The sequence below is a fragment of the Artemia franciscana genome, chromosome 18 (assembly GCF_032884065.1).
Source record: "Artemia franciscana chromosome 18, ASM3288406v1, whole genome shotgun sequence".
NCBI lineage: Eukaryota > Metazoa > Arthropoda > Branchiopoda > Anostraca > Artemiidae > Artemia > Artemia franciscana.
This window is the reverse complement of record NC_088880.1, coordinates 32,402,481-32,421,614: the sequence shown is the minus strand read 5'-3', so window position 1 is coordinate 32,421,614 and position 19,134 is coordinate 32,402,481. Positions and strand designations below refer to the sequence as shown.

The 19,134-nt window shown below is 35.8% G+C and overlaps 1 protein-coding gene across 1 annotated transcript in view; it reads right to left on the bottom strand.

The window, feature by feature from the left end:
* Positions 1 to 19,134, bottom strand: part of LOC136038883 (agrin-like) — a 209,988-nt gene that overhangs the window by 184,628 nt on the left and 6,226 nt on the right. The window contains exon 2 of the mRNA XM_065722350.1: positions 8,944 to 9,168. Coding sequence (XP_065578422.1) covers positions 8,944 to 9,168 — 225 coding nt within the window. The remainder of the gene's footprint in view (positions 1 to 8,943; positions 9,169 to 19,134) is intronic.

Genomic DNA, 19,134 nt, shown 5'->3' with positions numbered 1-19,134 from the left:
GATTTAGCGAGTTTGGTGCTTCTGGACGTGCTAGGTCGATTAAAATCGGTAAGCGTGTCAGCGAGCTGCACAATTTGACTTGATAAAGTCGTTTTCCCAGATTCGACCATCTGGGGCTAAAGGGAGAGGAAAAATTAGAAAAAATTAGGTATTTATAACTTACGAGTGGGTGATCGGATCTTAATGAATTTTGATATTTAGAAGGACATCGTGACTCAGAGCTCTTATTTTAAATCATGACCGGCATTAAGCCTCTTATTTTCTTTTTTAAATCAATCTATTGATTCATAGAATTTTGTTAGATCTCATAGCATATGATCTCTTGGCTCTTAGCTCTTCTCGCCTCGTCACAAGTGCCATATGCTCTTAGCTCTTGTTCTAAGATAAAACTGTTTTCGAAAAATTGTATTTGTAATCGTGAATAATTTATCAGTAACTTAGCAACCGCCATATTTCAAAAGCTCATTTAGCACACTTTTGGCACTTAAAGCCTTAATATTTCTCCAAAAGTCCCTTACTGCTTCTCGAAAAAATAAATCTTGCTCCACTCCCAATTCGTCGGACAAACACCAACAACAAGATTAACAATAGGGAACATCCAAAGGCTGTCCTCAGTAAAACGCAAGTAAATAAGAAGACAAACTTAGAACGAGATACAACCAATATAACTAAAATAATATTTTTTAAACAGTCCCATTTTCGTTTTATTTAAAATAAAACTTTAATATAACTAAAAATTGTCATTTTAGTTATTATCATTCTAATTAGTTTCCCACTGTCTTGTGAAAAGAATTCCCCATTGTTCTTGTTGTTGTTGGTGCTTGTGATGGAAAGGCAGTACGGTCTTCGTCGCTATTTAATTCTTCGGATAAATTACCTTCTCTTCACATAAACATGTGAATGTTGTTTTTAATGTTTCTCTTAAAATATTTCATCTGGTAGATGGGCAACTATGAACCCATAGGAATTACATTGCAAGCTTAGTCCAAGAACATCCATCAAATTGACGGAAGATCGGAGAAAAAATCCCCCTTCTATATTAATCGGAAGCTTCCACTAAAACAAAATAGTTGGCCTTAAGATTCACTTATTGAAGCTACAACCCCTCCTCCGCCAAAAGAAAAATTCGACTAAGCCTCCACTTAATTGAAAATTCATAACGTTAAATGTCATTGCCTAGTGAAGCCTCAAATGGATCAACTCAGGTACAGTACATGCCGCTTGAAGGATAATTGGTTGTACTAACAGTTTATTCTGTATGGAGAGTATGTGTCCTAGGAAAGAATGTGTCGTCACGTAGCGTTACGGTCTCTGAAATTTTGGAGCTATACAGACAGCTTTACGAGGATCTTAAATTCATTAGATTTATTTATTCAATAGCAATGTGAACCTCCCTGGAACAAATTTGGGGTTTTACGCTAGGATATGGTATAAACCGTCACTTTTATGAGATACGATCTCTTTTCCTAATTGAAATGGGCACCTGATTCTAGGATCATCGGCTCAGTAAGATCCCTCCTGGGAAAAACACACATCCAAGAAGATTCTTCTAAAAAAACGTACACAATTTTGTGTTTGTGCAGGTAGAAGGTTGAATCCTGGCCAATGGAATTTTATGATTTGCTGAATTTTCCTCATGGCCACTCCTGTTTTTTGGATGCTTCCCCCTTTTTGTAAGATTACTCCGATTTTCTCTGGCTTATAACTTTTGATATGTTATTCTGAACTGTTGGATTCCTTTGATATATATGTTGCTATCGAGATGGTGTTTTTTTTTAGTGATTTTGGTTACCATTAGTGCACGTTGCTCTTTACATTACCACGTTTTGACCAAGAACATAAAATATTTTATTTAAAAGAAAAATACAGCAGATTCAAGTAGCAAAAATGAACTCGTACACATTATTAATATTCTGCTAAAGTTAATTGCAGGTCTAATAACACTTTTAGCTGAAATTAAAAAAAGAAAAAACTAGAGGATAATGAAGGACTTCCGGTTTTTCTTCAATTATGTTTGTTTTTTATATTCCTTTTCTCATAGTTCATGGCTGTCTGTTTTGCTGAAAAATATAATTTACATGCTTTACCACTACCTTGGAGAAGTCAAATGTGTCTCCCTTTATTTCGTTTTTGTTTGTCTTTCCCTAGCATTTCCCGACGCTTTTTGTCTTTCAAAGTTGTGTCCAATTATATGGCATTCACGGTTTCTCCGGGAGAAATCTTTTAATTGTTTGTCAAAGGCTCTTGATAAGTCTAATTTGATTGAAAGCTGTTCTTGGAAATATTTACGGACCTGTAAATTTGAACCAATAAACATATTTTAGTTTAAACGTCATTTCGGCGAAAATTGTGTAAAAAAACCAAAGGTTAAAAATCTAGTTAAGTCTGTATCAAAGGGGGTGGAGATTTTGAAAACGACTGAGAAAGAATAAAAATACATAGAAATATGCACTTACCAGTAATTTTTTCTGCCAGTTTATAAGAGCAACTCATGAGCCACCCCCGTATTTTGAAAATACTGAGCGCGCCCTAGAGCTGAGGAGGAGTTTTCGACTAAAATTTTAATCTTTTGAAAATAAATCTAGATTACTACGAATGTCATCTATCTTGTGGGTAGAAACTAAATGAACTAACATATTCGGAATTCAAGGCAACTGCATCCTTTCAATCCACTTTAGCCCTTAAAGGCTATTTTCATCTACCTATGTGTTTTTTTTATTAACAAAATGTCCATTCGAATTCCAAACTATGAATTAAATTTCAGAATCTTTAGGTCTTTGCTAGATATCGTTATTTTTCTATTTGTAAGTAGCAGCAAGTTTTTACTTTAATTAGATCGAGTTTTTTTTTATCTTCTATAATCTTTAAATAATCTAAAATGAATATTTAGATTATTCGTTAACTAAGCTTATTTGTTTACAGTACTGAGGATGCAAAATAAAGAAACCCTAACTGTGAACAAAGAAATTGAACAGCAAGGTTTCAAACAAAGCGAGAAAAATAAACATGACAAACAACAGTTTGATTTACTATTAATGAGGGTCGTATTCAGGATTTTTATTCAGGGGGGGGGGCTACAAAAAACTTCGAAACCACATAAAAAATTTGTTCATATGCATGTTTTACTTTTCTACGAGTCTGACAAAACTCCGAGGCGGGGGGAGGTTCAGACACCTAAGCCCAAAAAAAAGTTCAATATATACATTCATTGATCAAACAGAACATACATTGTATTTATCTAGTATGTATTAACAAAATTATAGTATGCACTAGCCAAAGATTATCTACTTGCCAAATATGTTATACTTTGTAATAGCCAACAATCCTATAGGATGATAGGAAGATAAATAAAAACGTAGTGTTTACTCTCTTATGGGTGCTAAAGAAATAATATTTCCCCCTGCTCCAAACACAAAATTCAAATTTCCACCAGAAAATTTTTCCTAAAAGTTCCAACATGATCTTCTTGCCGTGATGCAAAAGAGTTTACGCGTAGCAAAATGTAAAACTTGTCTCATTTTAATGAAACGTATAGGCTCGCTTGCCTTTAGGCTTCAAGCACCCATTGTATTATTACTTTTTTTTTTTACAGACTAATGAAAGGCTAGAAGTTACAGCAACTTACAAACTAAGTAAACGAAGATAATTAATTTCTTGTATCAACTTTAGGTAGATGGAAAGATCGATAGATAGATTTATTATAAGCTGATCAAGGCCATACTAAATAGAATTCAAAAGTTCAACCCCACAATATAGTAACTCAAATCTACTCTCCCCTCATGGCGCAAGTAACAACAGCAAAAAAGGATGAAATTGTATTACTCTAGATAGATAGATAGATTGATAGACATATTTATTATAAACCGACCAAGGCCATACAACACGGTATTTGAAATCTTAGATCACGATATTGTAAAGCCAGGTTACTCTACACTCCCGGCAGAAACAACAACAACAAAAATGGTGAACTTGTAATACAATCGATAGATGGATTTGTTAAAAGCCGATTAAGGCCATACCACATGTCATTTGAAAACTCAGATCACAATTTAGCAGCGCAAGTATACCCTGCGCTCTCGGCAACACTAATAACAACAAACAAGAGCTAAGAGCTCATATGGCACTTGTGACGAGGCAAGACGAGCTAAGAGCCAAGAGATCATATAGTATGAGCTCTAACAATATTCTATGAATCAATAGATTGATTTAAAAGGAAAATAAGAGGCTTAATGCCGGTCAGGATTTAAAATAAGAGCTCTGAGTCACGATGTCCTTCTAAATATCGAAATTCATTAAGATCCGATCATCTACTCGTAAGTTATCAATACCTGATTTTTTCTAATTTTTCCTCTCTCTTTAGCCCCCCCCCCACATGGTTGAATCTGGGAAAACGACTTTATCAAGTCAATTTGTGCAGCTCCCTGGCACGCCTACCAATTTTCATCGTCCTATCACGTCCAGAAGCACCAAACTCGCCAAATCACTGAACCCCTCCCCCAACTCCCCAAAGAGAGCGAATCCAGTAAGATTCCGTCAATCACGTATCAAGGACATTAGCTTATGCTATCCACCAAGTTTCATCCCAATTCCTCCACTCCAAGTGTTTCCCAAGGTTTCCCCCTCCAACTCCCCCCAATGTCAAAAGATTTGGTCGGGATTTGAAATAAGAGCTCTGAGACATGAGTTCCTTCTAAATATCAAATTTTATTAAGATCAGATCACCTATTCGTAAGATAAAAATAATTCAATTTTTACGTTTTCCAAGAATTCCGGTTTCCCCCTCCAACTCCCCCCAATGTCACAGATTCTGGTCGGAATTTAAAATTAGAACATTAAAGCACAAGATCCTTCTAAATATCAGGTTTCATTAAGCTCTGGTCAACCTTTCATAAGTTACAAATACCTCAATTTTCAATATTACCCCCCCCCAACTCCACCAAAGAGAGAAGAACCGGTCCGGTTATGTCAGTCACGTATCTTAGACAGGTTTTTATTCTTCCTATCCAGTTTCATCCTGATCTCAGCCCTTTAAGTATTTTCTAAGATTTCCAGTTCCCCCAACTGCCCCCCCCCCTCAGTTACGCTTGATCCGGTTGAGATTTAAATCAAGAGATCTGAGTTACGTGGTCCTTCTAAATATGAAATTTCATGAAGATCCGATCACTTCTTCGTAAGTTAAAAACACGTCATTTTTTCTAATTTTTCAGAATTACCCCCCCCCCCCCTAATAGGGTGGATCCATTCCAATTATGTAAATAACGTATCTAAGACTTCTGCTTATTTTTCCCACCAAGTTTCATCCCGATCCCTCCAATCTAAGCGTTTTCCATGATTTTAGGTTCCTCCACCCCAAACTCCCCGCAATGTCACCAGATCCGGTCGGAATTTAAAGTAAGAGCTTTCAGACACGATATCCTTCTAAACATCAAATTTCATTAACATCCGATCACCTATTCGTAAGATATAAATACCCCAATTTTCACGTTTTCCAAGAATTCCGATTTCCCCCTCCAACTCCCCCTAATGTCACAGATCCTGGTCGTAATTTAAAATTAGAACATTAAAGCAAAAGATCCTTCTAAATATCAAGTTTCATTAACCTCTGGTCACCCTTTCGTAAGTTACAAATACCTCAATTTTCAAAATTACCCCCCCTCCCTAACTCCACCAAAGAGAGCAGATCCGGTCTGGTTATGTCAGTCACGTATCTTCGACAGGTTTTTATCCTTCCCATCCAGTTTCATCCTGATCTCACCGCTTTAAGTATTTTCTAAGATTTCAGGTCCCCCCAACTGCCCCCCCCCAATTACGCTGGACCCGGTTGAGATTTAAAACAAGAGATCTGAGTTACAAGGTTTTTCCAAATACGAAGTTTCATGAAAATCCGATCACTCTTTCGTAAGTTAAAAATACGTCATTTTTTCTAATTTTTCAGAATTACCCCCTCCCCCAATAGAGCGGATCCGTTCCAATTATGTAAATCACGTATCTAATACTTCTGCTTATTTTCCCCACCAATTTTCATCCCGATCCCTCCAATCTAAGCGTTTTCCATGATTTTAGGTTCCCCCACCCTAAATTCCCCCCAATGTCACCAGATCCGGTCGGGATTTATAATAAGAGCTTTGAGACACGATATTCTTCTAAATATCAAATTGCATTGAGATCCGATCACCCGTTCGTAAGTTAAAAATACCTCATTTTTTCTAATTTTTCAGAATTACCCCCCCCCCACTCCTCAACTACCCCAAAGAGAGCAGATCCGTTCCGGTTATTTCAATCATGTATCTAGGACTTGTGCTTATTTTTCCCACCAAGTTTCATCCCAATCCCTCCACTCTAAGCGTTATCCAAGTTTTAGGTTTCCCCCTCCCAACTCCCCCAATGTCACCAGATCCGGTTGGGGTATAACATAAGAGCTCTGAGAAACGAGATTATCCTTCTAACTATGAAATTTCATTGATATCCAATCACCCATTTGTAAGTTAAAAATACCTCATTTTTACACAGATAGTGTGAAGCCTATTACCTCCGACACAATATATGTTTATGCCTACAAATATTTTGCTACTGTGGGGAGGCAACCCAAAGTAGATACAATAGCTAGGAAGAAGTTTTTCAGCCCGAAAACGCCCACAAAAACAGACCAAGGCTAGAAGAATCATCCACTAATCAGAATTCTGTAAGAATGTTGTGAAACTGCGAAACTATGTCCCTAATATCTCAGGCGGTAAATCTGACTTAAAATAATATATTAAATAAAAAACAAGTGTTTTAACTGAAAGTAAGGAGCGACATTAAAACTTAAAACGAACAGGAATTACTCTGTATATGAAGGGGGCTGTTCCCTCCTCAGTGCCCCACTCTTTACACTAAAGTTTCACTCTTTCTCTCAACTCTAATTTTTAAAACAGTAAAAACTTCAGCGTAAAGAGTGGGGCGTTGAGGAGGGAACAGCTCCCTTCATATACGGAGTATTTTCTATTCGTTTTTAGTTTTAATGTCACTCCTTACTTTAAGTTAAAAACACTTGTTTTTTTATTTAATTTCTGAACGTTTTTGAATTAATGCATGTTTTCATTTTGGGTCTTCGCAAATAAATAATTAAAATGAAATTTGCATATCAACTTATTTTTTTGGCTAAATAGCTTTCTCATAGTTCTCGGACGATTTTGAGAAAAAAAAGGAACAAAGGAGTAGGCCTAGTTACCCTCCAATTTTTTAGTTGCTTGAAAAGGCAACTAAAACTTTCATTTTTTTTTTACGACCGTTTTTATTAGTAAAAATATACGTAACTTACGAATTAACTTACGTAACTAACTTCTATATTCGTATGTTTTTATTACGTGTATGAGAGGGTTCGCCCCCTCGTCAATACCTCGCTAATTACACTAAAGCTTAAATTTTGTCCCAATTCCTTAAGAATGACACCTGAATCACAAAGGCAGTAGAATAAATAGTTGAAATTAATAAAATTACTTTAGCGTAAAGAGCGAGTTATTAGGAGGAGGTGAACCCCTTAAATGCGTAATAATTTCTGTTCGTTTTAAGTTTGAATGCTGCTCCTTACTTTCAGTTGAAAAACTTTTGCATATTTACTTTCTCATTGTTTAAAAAAAAAAAAAAAACACTATGAAATTCTTCGTCCCCTTAATGGAAATTCTCTTCCTCCATAACAAATCCCACCATGGAAAGTTCCTCCCCACATAAGCCCCTTCCCTCACGCCTTCTTCATCCAACCAAAAAAAAAATCCCCTGACAGCGTGTGTACACTTCCCAATAACCATTACTGTATGTAAACACTGGTCAAAGTTTGTAACTTGCAACCCCTCCCACGGGGACTGTGGGGAAGTAAGTCGTCCCCAAAGACATAGTTATTAGGTTTTTTGACTATGTTGAATAAAATTACTATCTCAAAATTTTTATTTGGTGACTTTTGGGAAAAAATGAGCGTGGGAGGGGGCCTAGGTGCCCTCCATTTTTTTGGTCGCTTGAAAAGGGCACTAAAACTTTTAACAATTGTTAGAATGAGCCCTCTCGCGACATTCTAGGACCACTGGGTCGATACGATCACCCCTGAAAAAAATAAAATAAACACGCATCCGTGATCTGTTTTGCGCCAAAAAATACAAAATTCCACATTTTTGTAGATAGGAGCTTGAAACTTCTACTGTACGGTTCTCTAATACGCCGAATCTGATGGTGTTATTTTCGTTAAGATTCTATGACTTTTAAGGGGTGTTTCTCCCTATTTTCTTAAGTGAGGCAAATTTTCTCAGGCGGGTAACTTTTGATGGGAAACACTAAACTTGATGAAACTTATATATTTAAAATCAGCATTAAAATGTGATTCTTTTGATTTAACTATTGGTATCAAAATTCCGTTTTTTAGAGTTTCGGTTACTATTGAGCCGGGTCGCTCCTTACTACAGTTCGTTACCACGAACTGTTTGATAAGATCAAAATCTCTTTAACCTGGGTATGAAACGTCTCTGATTCCCTTAGTGCCTGTTTTTTTTTCCATTAAAACAAAAATTCAAAAGAAACACAGATAAGGACTCGTTAATCAGGGCAATGAAGACCATACGAATACTCCTGTATTTATTACAACGATACAATATGAATGCACGAATATTTGTATAACGAATAATACGAGTAACTAATTTTCAGCCATTTTTTTTTTTTACATGGAGAAAAATATTCCTGTTAAGAAGAATACACATTTCAACAGCCTAAATAGAACAGACAGTGCCATATACTTCAACAGTGAGAAGGAAACCAACAAAAATACTCCTCCCAGCACAATACAAGGCATAACCAATGTTATAGTCCTGTCCAACGCAATATTTGTAATCACTTCAATGAAAACATTTTGGTCAAATAATAACGTCACACATCTTGTTGGCCTCTATTAAGACACCTAAAAGACGGTTGAATTCTTACCTCTATCCATGTGAAGACAAACACCAGGCAATACAACATGAATATCCTTGTGGTGGCGACAAGCTTCCAGCTGCAAGTGACACTCACTGGGATATGTTTTTCCATCTGAACCACACACGGGTTCAATCGTACTTGTGCAATTGTTCTGGCACAAGCAAATAGGGTCTCTATTTGGGTTCAACACACACAACTGAGGCCATTTACAGTCAATCTGAGCACAGGGATCTACAGTAAATGAAGCAAACATAATAGTTTAAGCAATTTAGTATGTCACTAAAAAAAGGATCAATATGAGAAAAGATAATATCCTACAATTTTGAAAAGCAGCTAAGGAAGCCCACGTAGAAACTTTCAAAAGTTAAATGCAAGCCTTGAATGCAAGAGGCGGAAACCTTCTTCTGGCCTAGTGTATTAAAAACGTCAAGCCCTTGTGATCTATTTTATGCTTTTGTCAATATTTTAAGTTCCTCCCCCTCAAAATAATTTCTTTTGTAAATGCCTGATCAATGCTGTTGGTGGAAAAAAATAACAAACAACGCATTATCTTTGCTTCAGTAAAAAATCATGTGTCTCATACGTATTATTTATTTATTTTTTCTCGATCCTTTAGAATGAAAGGTGTCGCCGAAGAAAGGGCTCAGAGAGTTAAGGCAGGGTGTAGCCCTACTCTCTTCCGGTGTAGTTTCTGTTCGTTTTACGTTTGAATTATTATTATATATTTTTTTTTGTTCTTGATGTAGGCTTTTATATGGAACTTTTCTTTTCTTTTCTTTTGAACATGTTTTTTTCTGGAAAATGTTTTAAAACTAAAGAATATTTCAGTTCTGCATCGCTGTCTTAATATCAATAGTAAAAGGAATAATTAAAATTTGTTTAAAGTGAACTTAAGGTGTTTTCTTGAAATTATGCTAGCCAGCATCGCTGATTAACAAGTTTTTCTTTCAACGTAATTTTGGCTTTGAATCACTGTTTATTTTTGAAATGAGTTTTGCATTTGTTTGTGTCTTTAAAATAAACCCTAATAGTCTTTCTTGGTACCCAAACGTGCCCTTTGGGTGCCTGGGGGCCCGAATTGCAGGTCAAACGATTTGTTCTTGCACAGAATTTGGGCTATGAAGCAGAGAAGGTGTTTGATGGTGATTTTTGGTTAGCTAGTTTTAAAGTTAGTTGTTATAAAATGAACAAGATCTGGACGATGTAATACATTAGTATATACTGTAGTAATATATTCATATATTACTGTGTAATATAGTAATATATTTATATTAGGGGAAAAAAGAGGCTACCTCCATATATTTTTAAGCAAAAAAAGTTCCAATCCAACTTTGGAAGCCTGATTAGTTTAATACTTCCAATGAGGAACTTCGATCCAGCAGAGAAAGTTACAAGTTCTAGAGTCACAAGATTTCTTACAAGTATTATCTCTGGCTCTCTGTGTGAAAAATGAGCGAAAACTATACTAAAACAATGAGATTATTATGTTGTTCGATGTTTTCTTGAATCTTTAAAAACCCAGAAAATACTAAGCATGAGAATGAAATTAAGAAGAAACAAGAGATAAATCTTCCAAAATCAGAAAATTAAATAACAACACAAATTATGACCATGAAAGTAAAAAACTAAATGCTGGTATTCTGTCTGATAAATCTCCTTCAAATGCTCAGCTTTTCTCGACCTGACACGGTGACTTCTGCAGTATGAAAGTAATAATAGATAGATAGATGTATAATGATAGTAACGTATAATGATAAGTAATAGTAATAATGATAGATAAATTTATTCATACTAAAGCCCAATTGGGCTATGGAGCGAAAAGCAAAATATTCAGTATAAATAATGGTACAACACAATTAAAAACAGAACAAAAAATAATCAGAAGCCAAACCAAATTTCATTATTTCTATTTTGTGGACGATAACTAAGTGACTTTGGGATTTTTGCTTTTGGGGTGTTCTGACTGCTGCAATTGTGACTAATAAGTTTTCGTTTGCAAAGCATGGATTTACTTAGACAACCAAAATGCGAAAAAACCGAGTTTTATACAGCAATTGCCATTTTCTAACTATTTCCGTAAGTGAGGGAAAAGGATATAAGGCGTATTGATACAAAGAGGGGCTTGTAAATATTATAGGAAACAAATAATATAGGAGTAAATTGATTAGAAAATTGAGATTGGATTTTTTTTAGCGGATCAGATTCAATCAACCTTCACCAAGATAAATTTAAAAAAACAAAGTTTTATTAATGGAAGAACACAATCGAAGTTGAAATTTAAAGCGAAGGAAAGATATTAATTTTCAGTTTATTCAACATATATCTTCGAAACTTGTTTGAATAAACCTGATTCGTGATACTTTTCTAGCAGATTTTGGAAAAAAGTAGCACATTACTTATAACACAAATACGACGCAATAAATCAGGATTAAGAGCAGTAAAGTCTTTAAGCAGCCAGCAGAAAATAAACATAAATTTGTAACGTTATACAATTATGTAACGTTATAAATTTGTAACGTTATATATATTAATAGTCTTTCCCCGTCCACTAAGTCAATAAAATTTTAATATTCAAAAACTCAAGCACGTAATGTTTCGAGTAAATTGTTAGTTTTTAAGCAATTCTACAAATAAAGGGAAATATCAGAAATCTGTTTATTTGAATCAATTTTATAGATATATGTTGTAAAAACTGCGAAGCAGCTGTTTTTTGTACATTTTAAGTTTCAACATGGCTCTTTACTTCCATCATAAAGAATTTGGATTAGTTGTGTTCGTATCTAGGTTTTCCAAATATACACAATAAAATTTGCAAAAACATATTTCTCAAAATTAGACGAAGAATTGAAGATGTCAACATAAGTCTTAAATCATTAAATATAAATTTTACAACCCACATCTCTCCAACTTTCCCATAAAATAGTGCAATTTCGTTACATACAAGTCAAAGGACCATATTTATACCACCGTTTTTAAGAATTTCAAGATGTAAACAGAAGTCTTAGGATATTAAATATATATTTACTTAGCCACATCTCTTCAGCTTTTCCACCAAACAAGAGCTAAGAGCTCATATGGCACTTGAGACGAGGCAAGAAGAGCTAAGAGCCAAGAGATCATATGGTATGAGCTCTATCAAATTTCTATGAATCAATAGATTGATTTAAAAGGAAAATAAGAGGCTTAGTGCCAGTCAGGATTTAAAATAAGAGCTCTGAGTCACGATGTCCTAAATATCAAAATTCATTAAGATCCGATCACCCACTCGTACGTTATAAATACCTATTTTTTCTGATTTTTCCTCTCCCTTTAGCCCTCCAGATGGTCGAATCAGGGAAACGACTTTATCAAGTAATTTGTGCAGCTCCCTGACACGCCTACCAATTTTCATCGTCCTAGCACGTCCAAAAGCACCAAACTCGCCAAATCACTGAACCCCTCCACCAGCTCCCCAAAGAGAACGAATCCAGGAAGATTTCGTCAATCACGTATCAAGGACATTAGCTTATGCTATCCACCAAGCTTCATCCCTTATTAACTTATCCTTTATTAACTAACTTATTAACTTACTTAACTTATCCATTATTATAACTTATCCACCAAGCTTCATAAGTTATCAATACCTGATTTTTTCTAATTTTTCCTCTCTCTTTAGCCCCCCACATGGTCGAATCTGGGAAAACGACTTTATCAAATCAATTTGTGCAGCTCCCTGCCACGCCTACCAATTTTCATCGTCCTATCACGTCCAGAAGCACCAAGCTCGCCAAATCACTGAACCCCTCCCCCCCCCAACTACCCCAAAGAGAGTGATTCCAGTACGGTTCCGTCAATCACGCATCAAGGACATTTGCTTATTCAATCCACCAAGCTTCATCCTGATTCCTCCACTCCAAGTGTTTTCCAAGATTTCCCCCTCCATCTCCCCCCAATGTCAAAAGATCTGGTCGGAATTTGAAATAAGAGCTCTGAGACGTGAATTCCTTCTAAATATCAAATTTCATTAAGATCCGATCACCTATTCGTAAAATAAAAATGCCCAAATTTTCACGCTTTCCAAGAATTCCGGTTTACCCCTCCAACTCCCCCCAATGTCACAGGATCTGGTTGGAATTTAAAATTAGAGCTTGAAAGCACGAGATCCTTCTAATATCAAATTTCATTAAGATCTGGTCACCCTTTCGTAAGTTACAAATACCTCAATTTTCAAAATTACCCCCCCCCCCCAAACTCCACCAAAGAGAGCAGATCCGATCCGGTTATGTCAGTCACGTGTCTTAGACAGGTTTTTATTCTTCCCATCCAGTTTCATCCTGATCTAACCGCTTTAAGTATTTTCTAAGATTTCGGGCTCCCCTCAACTGCCCCCTTCTTAATTACACTGGATCTGGTTGAGATTTAAAATGAGAGATCTGAGTCACGAGGTCCTTCTAAATATGAAATTTCATTATGTATTTCATTATGAAATTTCATAAGATCCGATCGCTCCTTCGTAAGTTAAAACTACGTCATTTTTTCTAATTTTTCTGAATTAACTCCCCCCCCCCCCCAATAGAGCGGATCCGTTCCAATTATGTAAATCACGTATCTAATACTTCTGTTTATTTCCTGTTCCGTTTATTTCCTATTCTGTTTATTTCCTATTTCCTGTTCCTGTTCTGTTCCGTTTTCCATGATTTTAGATTCCCCCACCCCAAACTCCCCCCATGTCACCAGATCCGGTCGGGACTTAAAATAAGAGCTTTGAGACACGATATCTTTCTAAATATACAATTTCATTGAGATCAGATCACCCGTTCGTAAGTTAAAAATACCTCATTTTTTCTAATTTTTCAGAATTAACCACCCCCCCTCCAACTAAACCAAAGAGAACGGACCGTTCCAGTTATTTCAATCATGTATTTAGGAATTGTGCTTATTTTTCCCACCATTTTTCATCCCGATCCCTCCACTCTAAGTGTTTTCCAAGTTTTAGGTTTCCCCCTCCCAACCCTTCCCCCAATGTTACCATATCCTGTTCAGATTGAAAATAAGGGCTCTGAGACACGATATACCTTCTAAATATCAAATTTCATTGAGATCCAGCCACCCGTTTGCTAGTTAAAAATACCTCATTTTTCTAATTTTTCAGAATTACCCCCCCCCCCCTCCCCAACTAACCAAAAGAGAGCGGATCTTTTCCGGTTATGTCAATCATGTATCTAGGACTTCTGCTTATTTTTCCCGCCAAGTTTCATCCCGATCCCTCAACTCTAAGTGTTTTCCGAGATTTTAGGTTTCCCCCTCCTAACTCCCCCTCAATGTCACCAGATCCGGTCGGGATTTTAAATTACAACTCTGAGACACAATATCCTTCCAAACATCAAATTTCAGTCAGATCTGATCAACCGTTCGTAAGTTAAAATACTTCAATTTTTCTTTTTTTTTCCGAATTAACGGGCCCCCCACTCCCTCCCAGATGGTCAAATAAGGAAAAAGACTATTTCAAATTTAATCTGATTCGGTTCCTGATACACCTGCCAAATTGCATCGTCCTACCTTACCTGGAAGTGCCTCAAGTAGGAAAATTGGACCTACAGACCGACAGAATTTACGATTGCTAATTGTCACTTGGTTAATACCAAGTGCCATAAAAAGTACAATGTCCAAGGGGTATATTTACACCCTCAACAAAGGAGAGAATAATCAAGACTTTTTTTTCCCAAGATAGTGAACCGACAGAACCTATTGGAATATTTCGGCCCTATATCTAAGGACCGTCTTCAGCAATGAAAATGATAAACAATAAAACACTTACAATAAAAGTTCTCGGTTAAAAATCCATTTTTTTTAATAGCCTTGGCATCATTGCTTCTTAAGGAATTAAATATAAAAAAAAACAAGTTTTTTTAACTGAAAGTAAGAAGCGACATTAAAACTTAAAACGAACAGAAATTACTTCATATATGAAAGGGACTGCTTCCTCATCAATGCCCTGCTCTTTACGCTAAAGTTTTTTACTGTTTTAAATAGGAGTTGAGAGAAAGAGTCAAACTTTAGCGTAAAGAGCGGGGCGTTGATGAGGAAGCAGCCCCTTTCATATACGAAGTAATTTCTGTTCGTTTAAAACAGTAAAAAACTTTAGTGTAAAGAGCGGGGCGTTGATGAGGAAGCAGACCCTTTCATATATGAAGTAATTTCTGTGCGCTTTAAGTTTTAATGTCGCTCCTTACTTTCAGTTAAAAAAACTTGTTTTTTTTTCATTTAATTCTGAAAGTTTTTGAATCAATGCATGTTTTGATTTTGGCTCTCCACAGAGTAATATTTAGAGCGAAATTTGCATTTTTTTTTTATTTTTTTTTTTTTTTGATAAATGGCTTTCTTTTGGCTAAATGAGTTTTAATGCTGCTCCTTACTTCCAGCGGAAAAAAACTTTTTCATATTTATTTTTTCATTGTTTTTTTTATAAATAATGCTAGTAAATCCTGGGCTCCCTTCATGGAAATTTTCTTCCCCCATGGCAAATTCCTCGATGGAAAGTTCCCCCAGCATATCCCCCTCTTCTCAACCCCTCTCCCCAACCAAAAAATCCTCCTGAAAACGCCTTTACACTTCCCAATAACTATTACTATATGTAAGCACTGGTCAAAGTTTGTAACTTGTAGCCCCTCCCAAGGGGACTGTAAGGGAGTAAGTCGTCCCCAAGGACAGAGTTAGAAGGTTTTTTGACTACGCTGAATAAAATGGCTATCTCAGAATTTTGATTTGGTGTCTTTGGGAAAATAATTAGCGTGGGAGGGGGCCTAGGTGCCCTCCAATTTTTTTGGTCACTTACAAAGGGCACTAGAACTTTTCATTTCCGTTAGAATGAGCCCTCTCGCAACATTCTAGGACAACTGGGTCGATACGATCAATTTTGCCTTCTGGCAAAAAATACAAAATTCCACATTTTTGTAGATAGGAGCTTGAAACTTCTATAGTAGTGTTCTCTGATACGCTGAATCTGATGGCGGGATTTTCGTTAAGATTCTATGACTTTTAAAGGGTGTTTCCCCCTATTTTCTAACAGAACGTAAATTTTCTCAGGCTCGTAACTTTAGATGGGTAAGACTAAACTTGATGGAACTTATATATTTAAAATCAGCATTAAAACACGATTCTTTTGATGTAGCTATTGGTATCAAAATTTCCTTCTTTAGAGTTTTGATACTATTGAGCCGGGTCGCTCCTTACTACAGTTCGTTACCACGAACTGTTTGAAAGTTCAGCCAAGACTGTGTGATAAAAGCTAACATTTTACAAGCTAAAAAGGTTCATTCATTTCACTAACTGTATTTATTAAAAATTGAAACTATTTCTTATTGTGATGTTTGCCTTCTCTGCAGCTAATATAATAGTTCTTTTGGGATTGGGCTTATTTTTGTTCGTTCCTATTTTTGTTTTATTTTGAATTAGATTATTTTCTATAATTAGTTTTGTGTACATATGGTTGAGTGTGTATTCACCCAAGTCTCTATTTAGGGATGTATTATTATTTAAGTTTCGTTTGATTTCTATTGCTTCGCGGACAGTTTGTTTGATTCCTAGGTTAAATTTATATTTAAGGCGTATGTTGACTCTTCCAAATTCTTATTAATGAGGGTGTAAATAAATAATGACAAAGACCACACTGCTTTTCCATAATACAACAACAAAGGAGAGAATAATGAGGACTTTTTTTCCCAAGACATTGAACCGACAGAACCTATTTGAATATTTCGGCCCTATATCTAAGGGCCGTCTTCAGCAATGAAAATAATAAACAATAAAACACTTACAATAAAAGTTCTCTGATAAAAATCCATTTTTTTAATAGCTTTGGCATCATTGCTTCTTAGGAAAAGTTCAGCCAAGACTGTGTGATAAAAGCTAACATTTTACAAGCTAAAAAGGTTCATTCATTTCAATAACTGTATTTATTGAAAATTGGAATAATTTCTTATTGTAATATTTGCCTTCTCTGCAGCTAATATAATAGTTCTTTTGGGATTGGGCTTGTTTTTGTTCGTTCCTATTTTTGTTTTATTTTGAATTAGATTATTTTCTATAATTAATTTTGTGTACATATGGTTGAGTGTGTATTCCCCCAAGTCTCTATTTAGGGATGTATTATTATTTAAGTTTCGTTTGATTTCAATTGCTTCGCGGACAGTTTGATTTTGTTTTGATTCCTAGGTCATTGAAATCTAAAAAAAAAACCATTAAAATCATTAAAATCTTCAAAAAATTAAAATCTAAAAATAACTCCATTTCTTTTTATTCAGCTTTAAGCAATCATATTTTTTAAAATCCAAACAATTATGTTTTATTTGACGAAGCAATTCTAATTAGAAATGACCTAGGAATCAAACAAACTGTCCATGAAACAATTGAAATGAAACGAAACTTAAATAATAATACATCCCTAAATAGAGACTTGGGTGAATACACATTCAACCCTCCGTACACAAAATTAGTTATAAAAAATAATCTAATTCGAAATAAAACAAAAATAGGAACGAACAAAAATAAGCCCAATCCCAAAAGAACTACCAGATTAGCTGCAGAGAAGGCAAATATCTCAATAAGAAATTATTCCAATTTTCAAGGAGGCACACTCGTGCCTCTTTAAAGAGGCAAACCACGACAATGTTAAGCAATATTCGGTTTCAGTGGTTGCAAAGGGATGGGGAGGGATGCATTTCGTAGCCCGAGCTTCAACTAAGAAATCTGCCAAATTTCATCCCCCTCCGACTTTTCCTTCATGGGGAAAATCTGGCCGAAAGTTTCGACCCCCCAGCCCCCCTTTAACGTTGTCCGATCGGGCGAGAAGTTCACAAGTTAAGTTTTCCTAGGGCCCAGGAGCTTATCCGCGAAATTTCAGCTCGATCCGATAACTCCTTCCCTGTTTTCTAGAAACCACGCATTGCCACTTAATGTTCATGTTCTTTTTTTTTCGCCACGCCTACAGGTCACAGCCGACATCGGATCTGGGTGTACGAAGACTCATTCAACGCGGAATTCTCCGAGTAATTTTGCTTGAAAGTTTCGTCGGAAATCTTAACCCCCCGATTTTCTAGCTTAGAAAAACCCCATTTCCCTATAAGAGCCCATGTTAAGTTTTTTGTTGTTAAAAGTTACGAATTTCAACATCAAGTACATCAAAATGATCAGCTCGACATGGTGAGACTGATTGAAAGCTTCAAAAATTCTGTCATAATCCGTAAAATTTTTATTTGAGAAAAATTACAGAAACCCTTTTTTTTTCTTTCACGCCTACAGGTCGCAGCCGACATCGGATCTGGGTGTACGAAGACTCATTCGACGCGGAATTTTCCGAGTAATTGTCATGGAAAGTTTCGTCGGAAAATCTTAACCCCTCGATTTTCTAGCTTAGAAAAACCCATTTCCCCATTGAAGGTAAAATTTTCTCTTGTAATAACATCACTTGTTTGAAAAATTCTTACACTAACAGCAGCTTGGCGCAGCGGAAGCGTGCTGGGCCCATAACCCAGAGGCTGGTGGATCGAAACCGCTAGCTGCTAACTTTTTAAAATTTGTAAAATTAGGTAATTTTGTCAGTTTGAATTTATTGATACAGAAAGGGAGAAAATAAACATGGAAACATGTGATCAGAATTACATACTGGAATGTTCACAAGAATTTATACTGAAGCGGGGGTAAGGCTTGATGGAAGCAAGTTAAAAGAACCATTTAAATTGATTTCCTAATTGAAGCCGTTGGTAAAATTTTCTATTGTAATAACTTGTTTGATAACAAGCATAACAGCAGCTTGGCGCAGCGGAAGCGCAATGGGCCCGTAAACCGGAGGCGGGTGGGTAAAAACCACTAGCTGCTAAATTTTTAATTAAGCTGCTAAACTATTAAAATTATAAAAATTAGATAATTTTGTCAGTTTGAATTTATTGATACAGAAAGCGAGAAAATAAACATGGAAAATTATTATTAAATTACATCCACCATGGATTGTAGAAAAATGTACAGAAATAATATGAAAAAAACTTCGTTTTCTTAAAGAGTTAAAGAGGCTGTGTCCCAAAGTAGAACCTTAAAACGTAGAGGAATTAGGAGAAGCAGTTGGGGGCTGCCGCCCCCCTAACCCCCCGCTCTTGGCTTCGGAAAGGCCCTCTTTTAATTAACAAAAAAGTGAAATGAATGAATAATGGAATAACTTCGAAA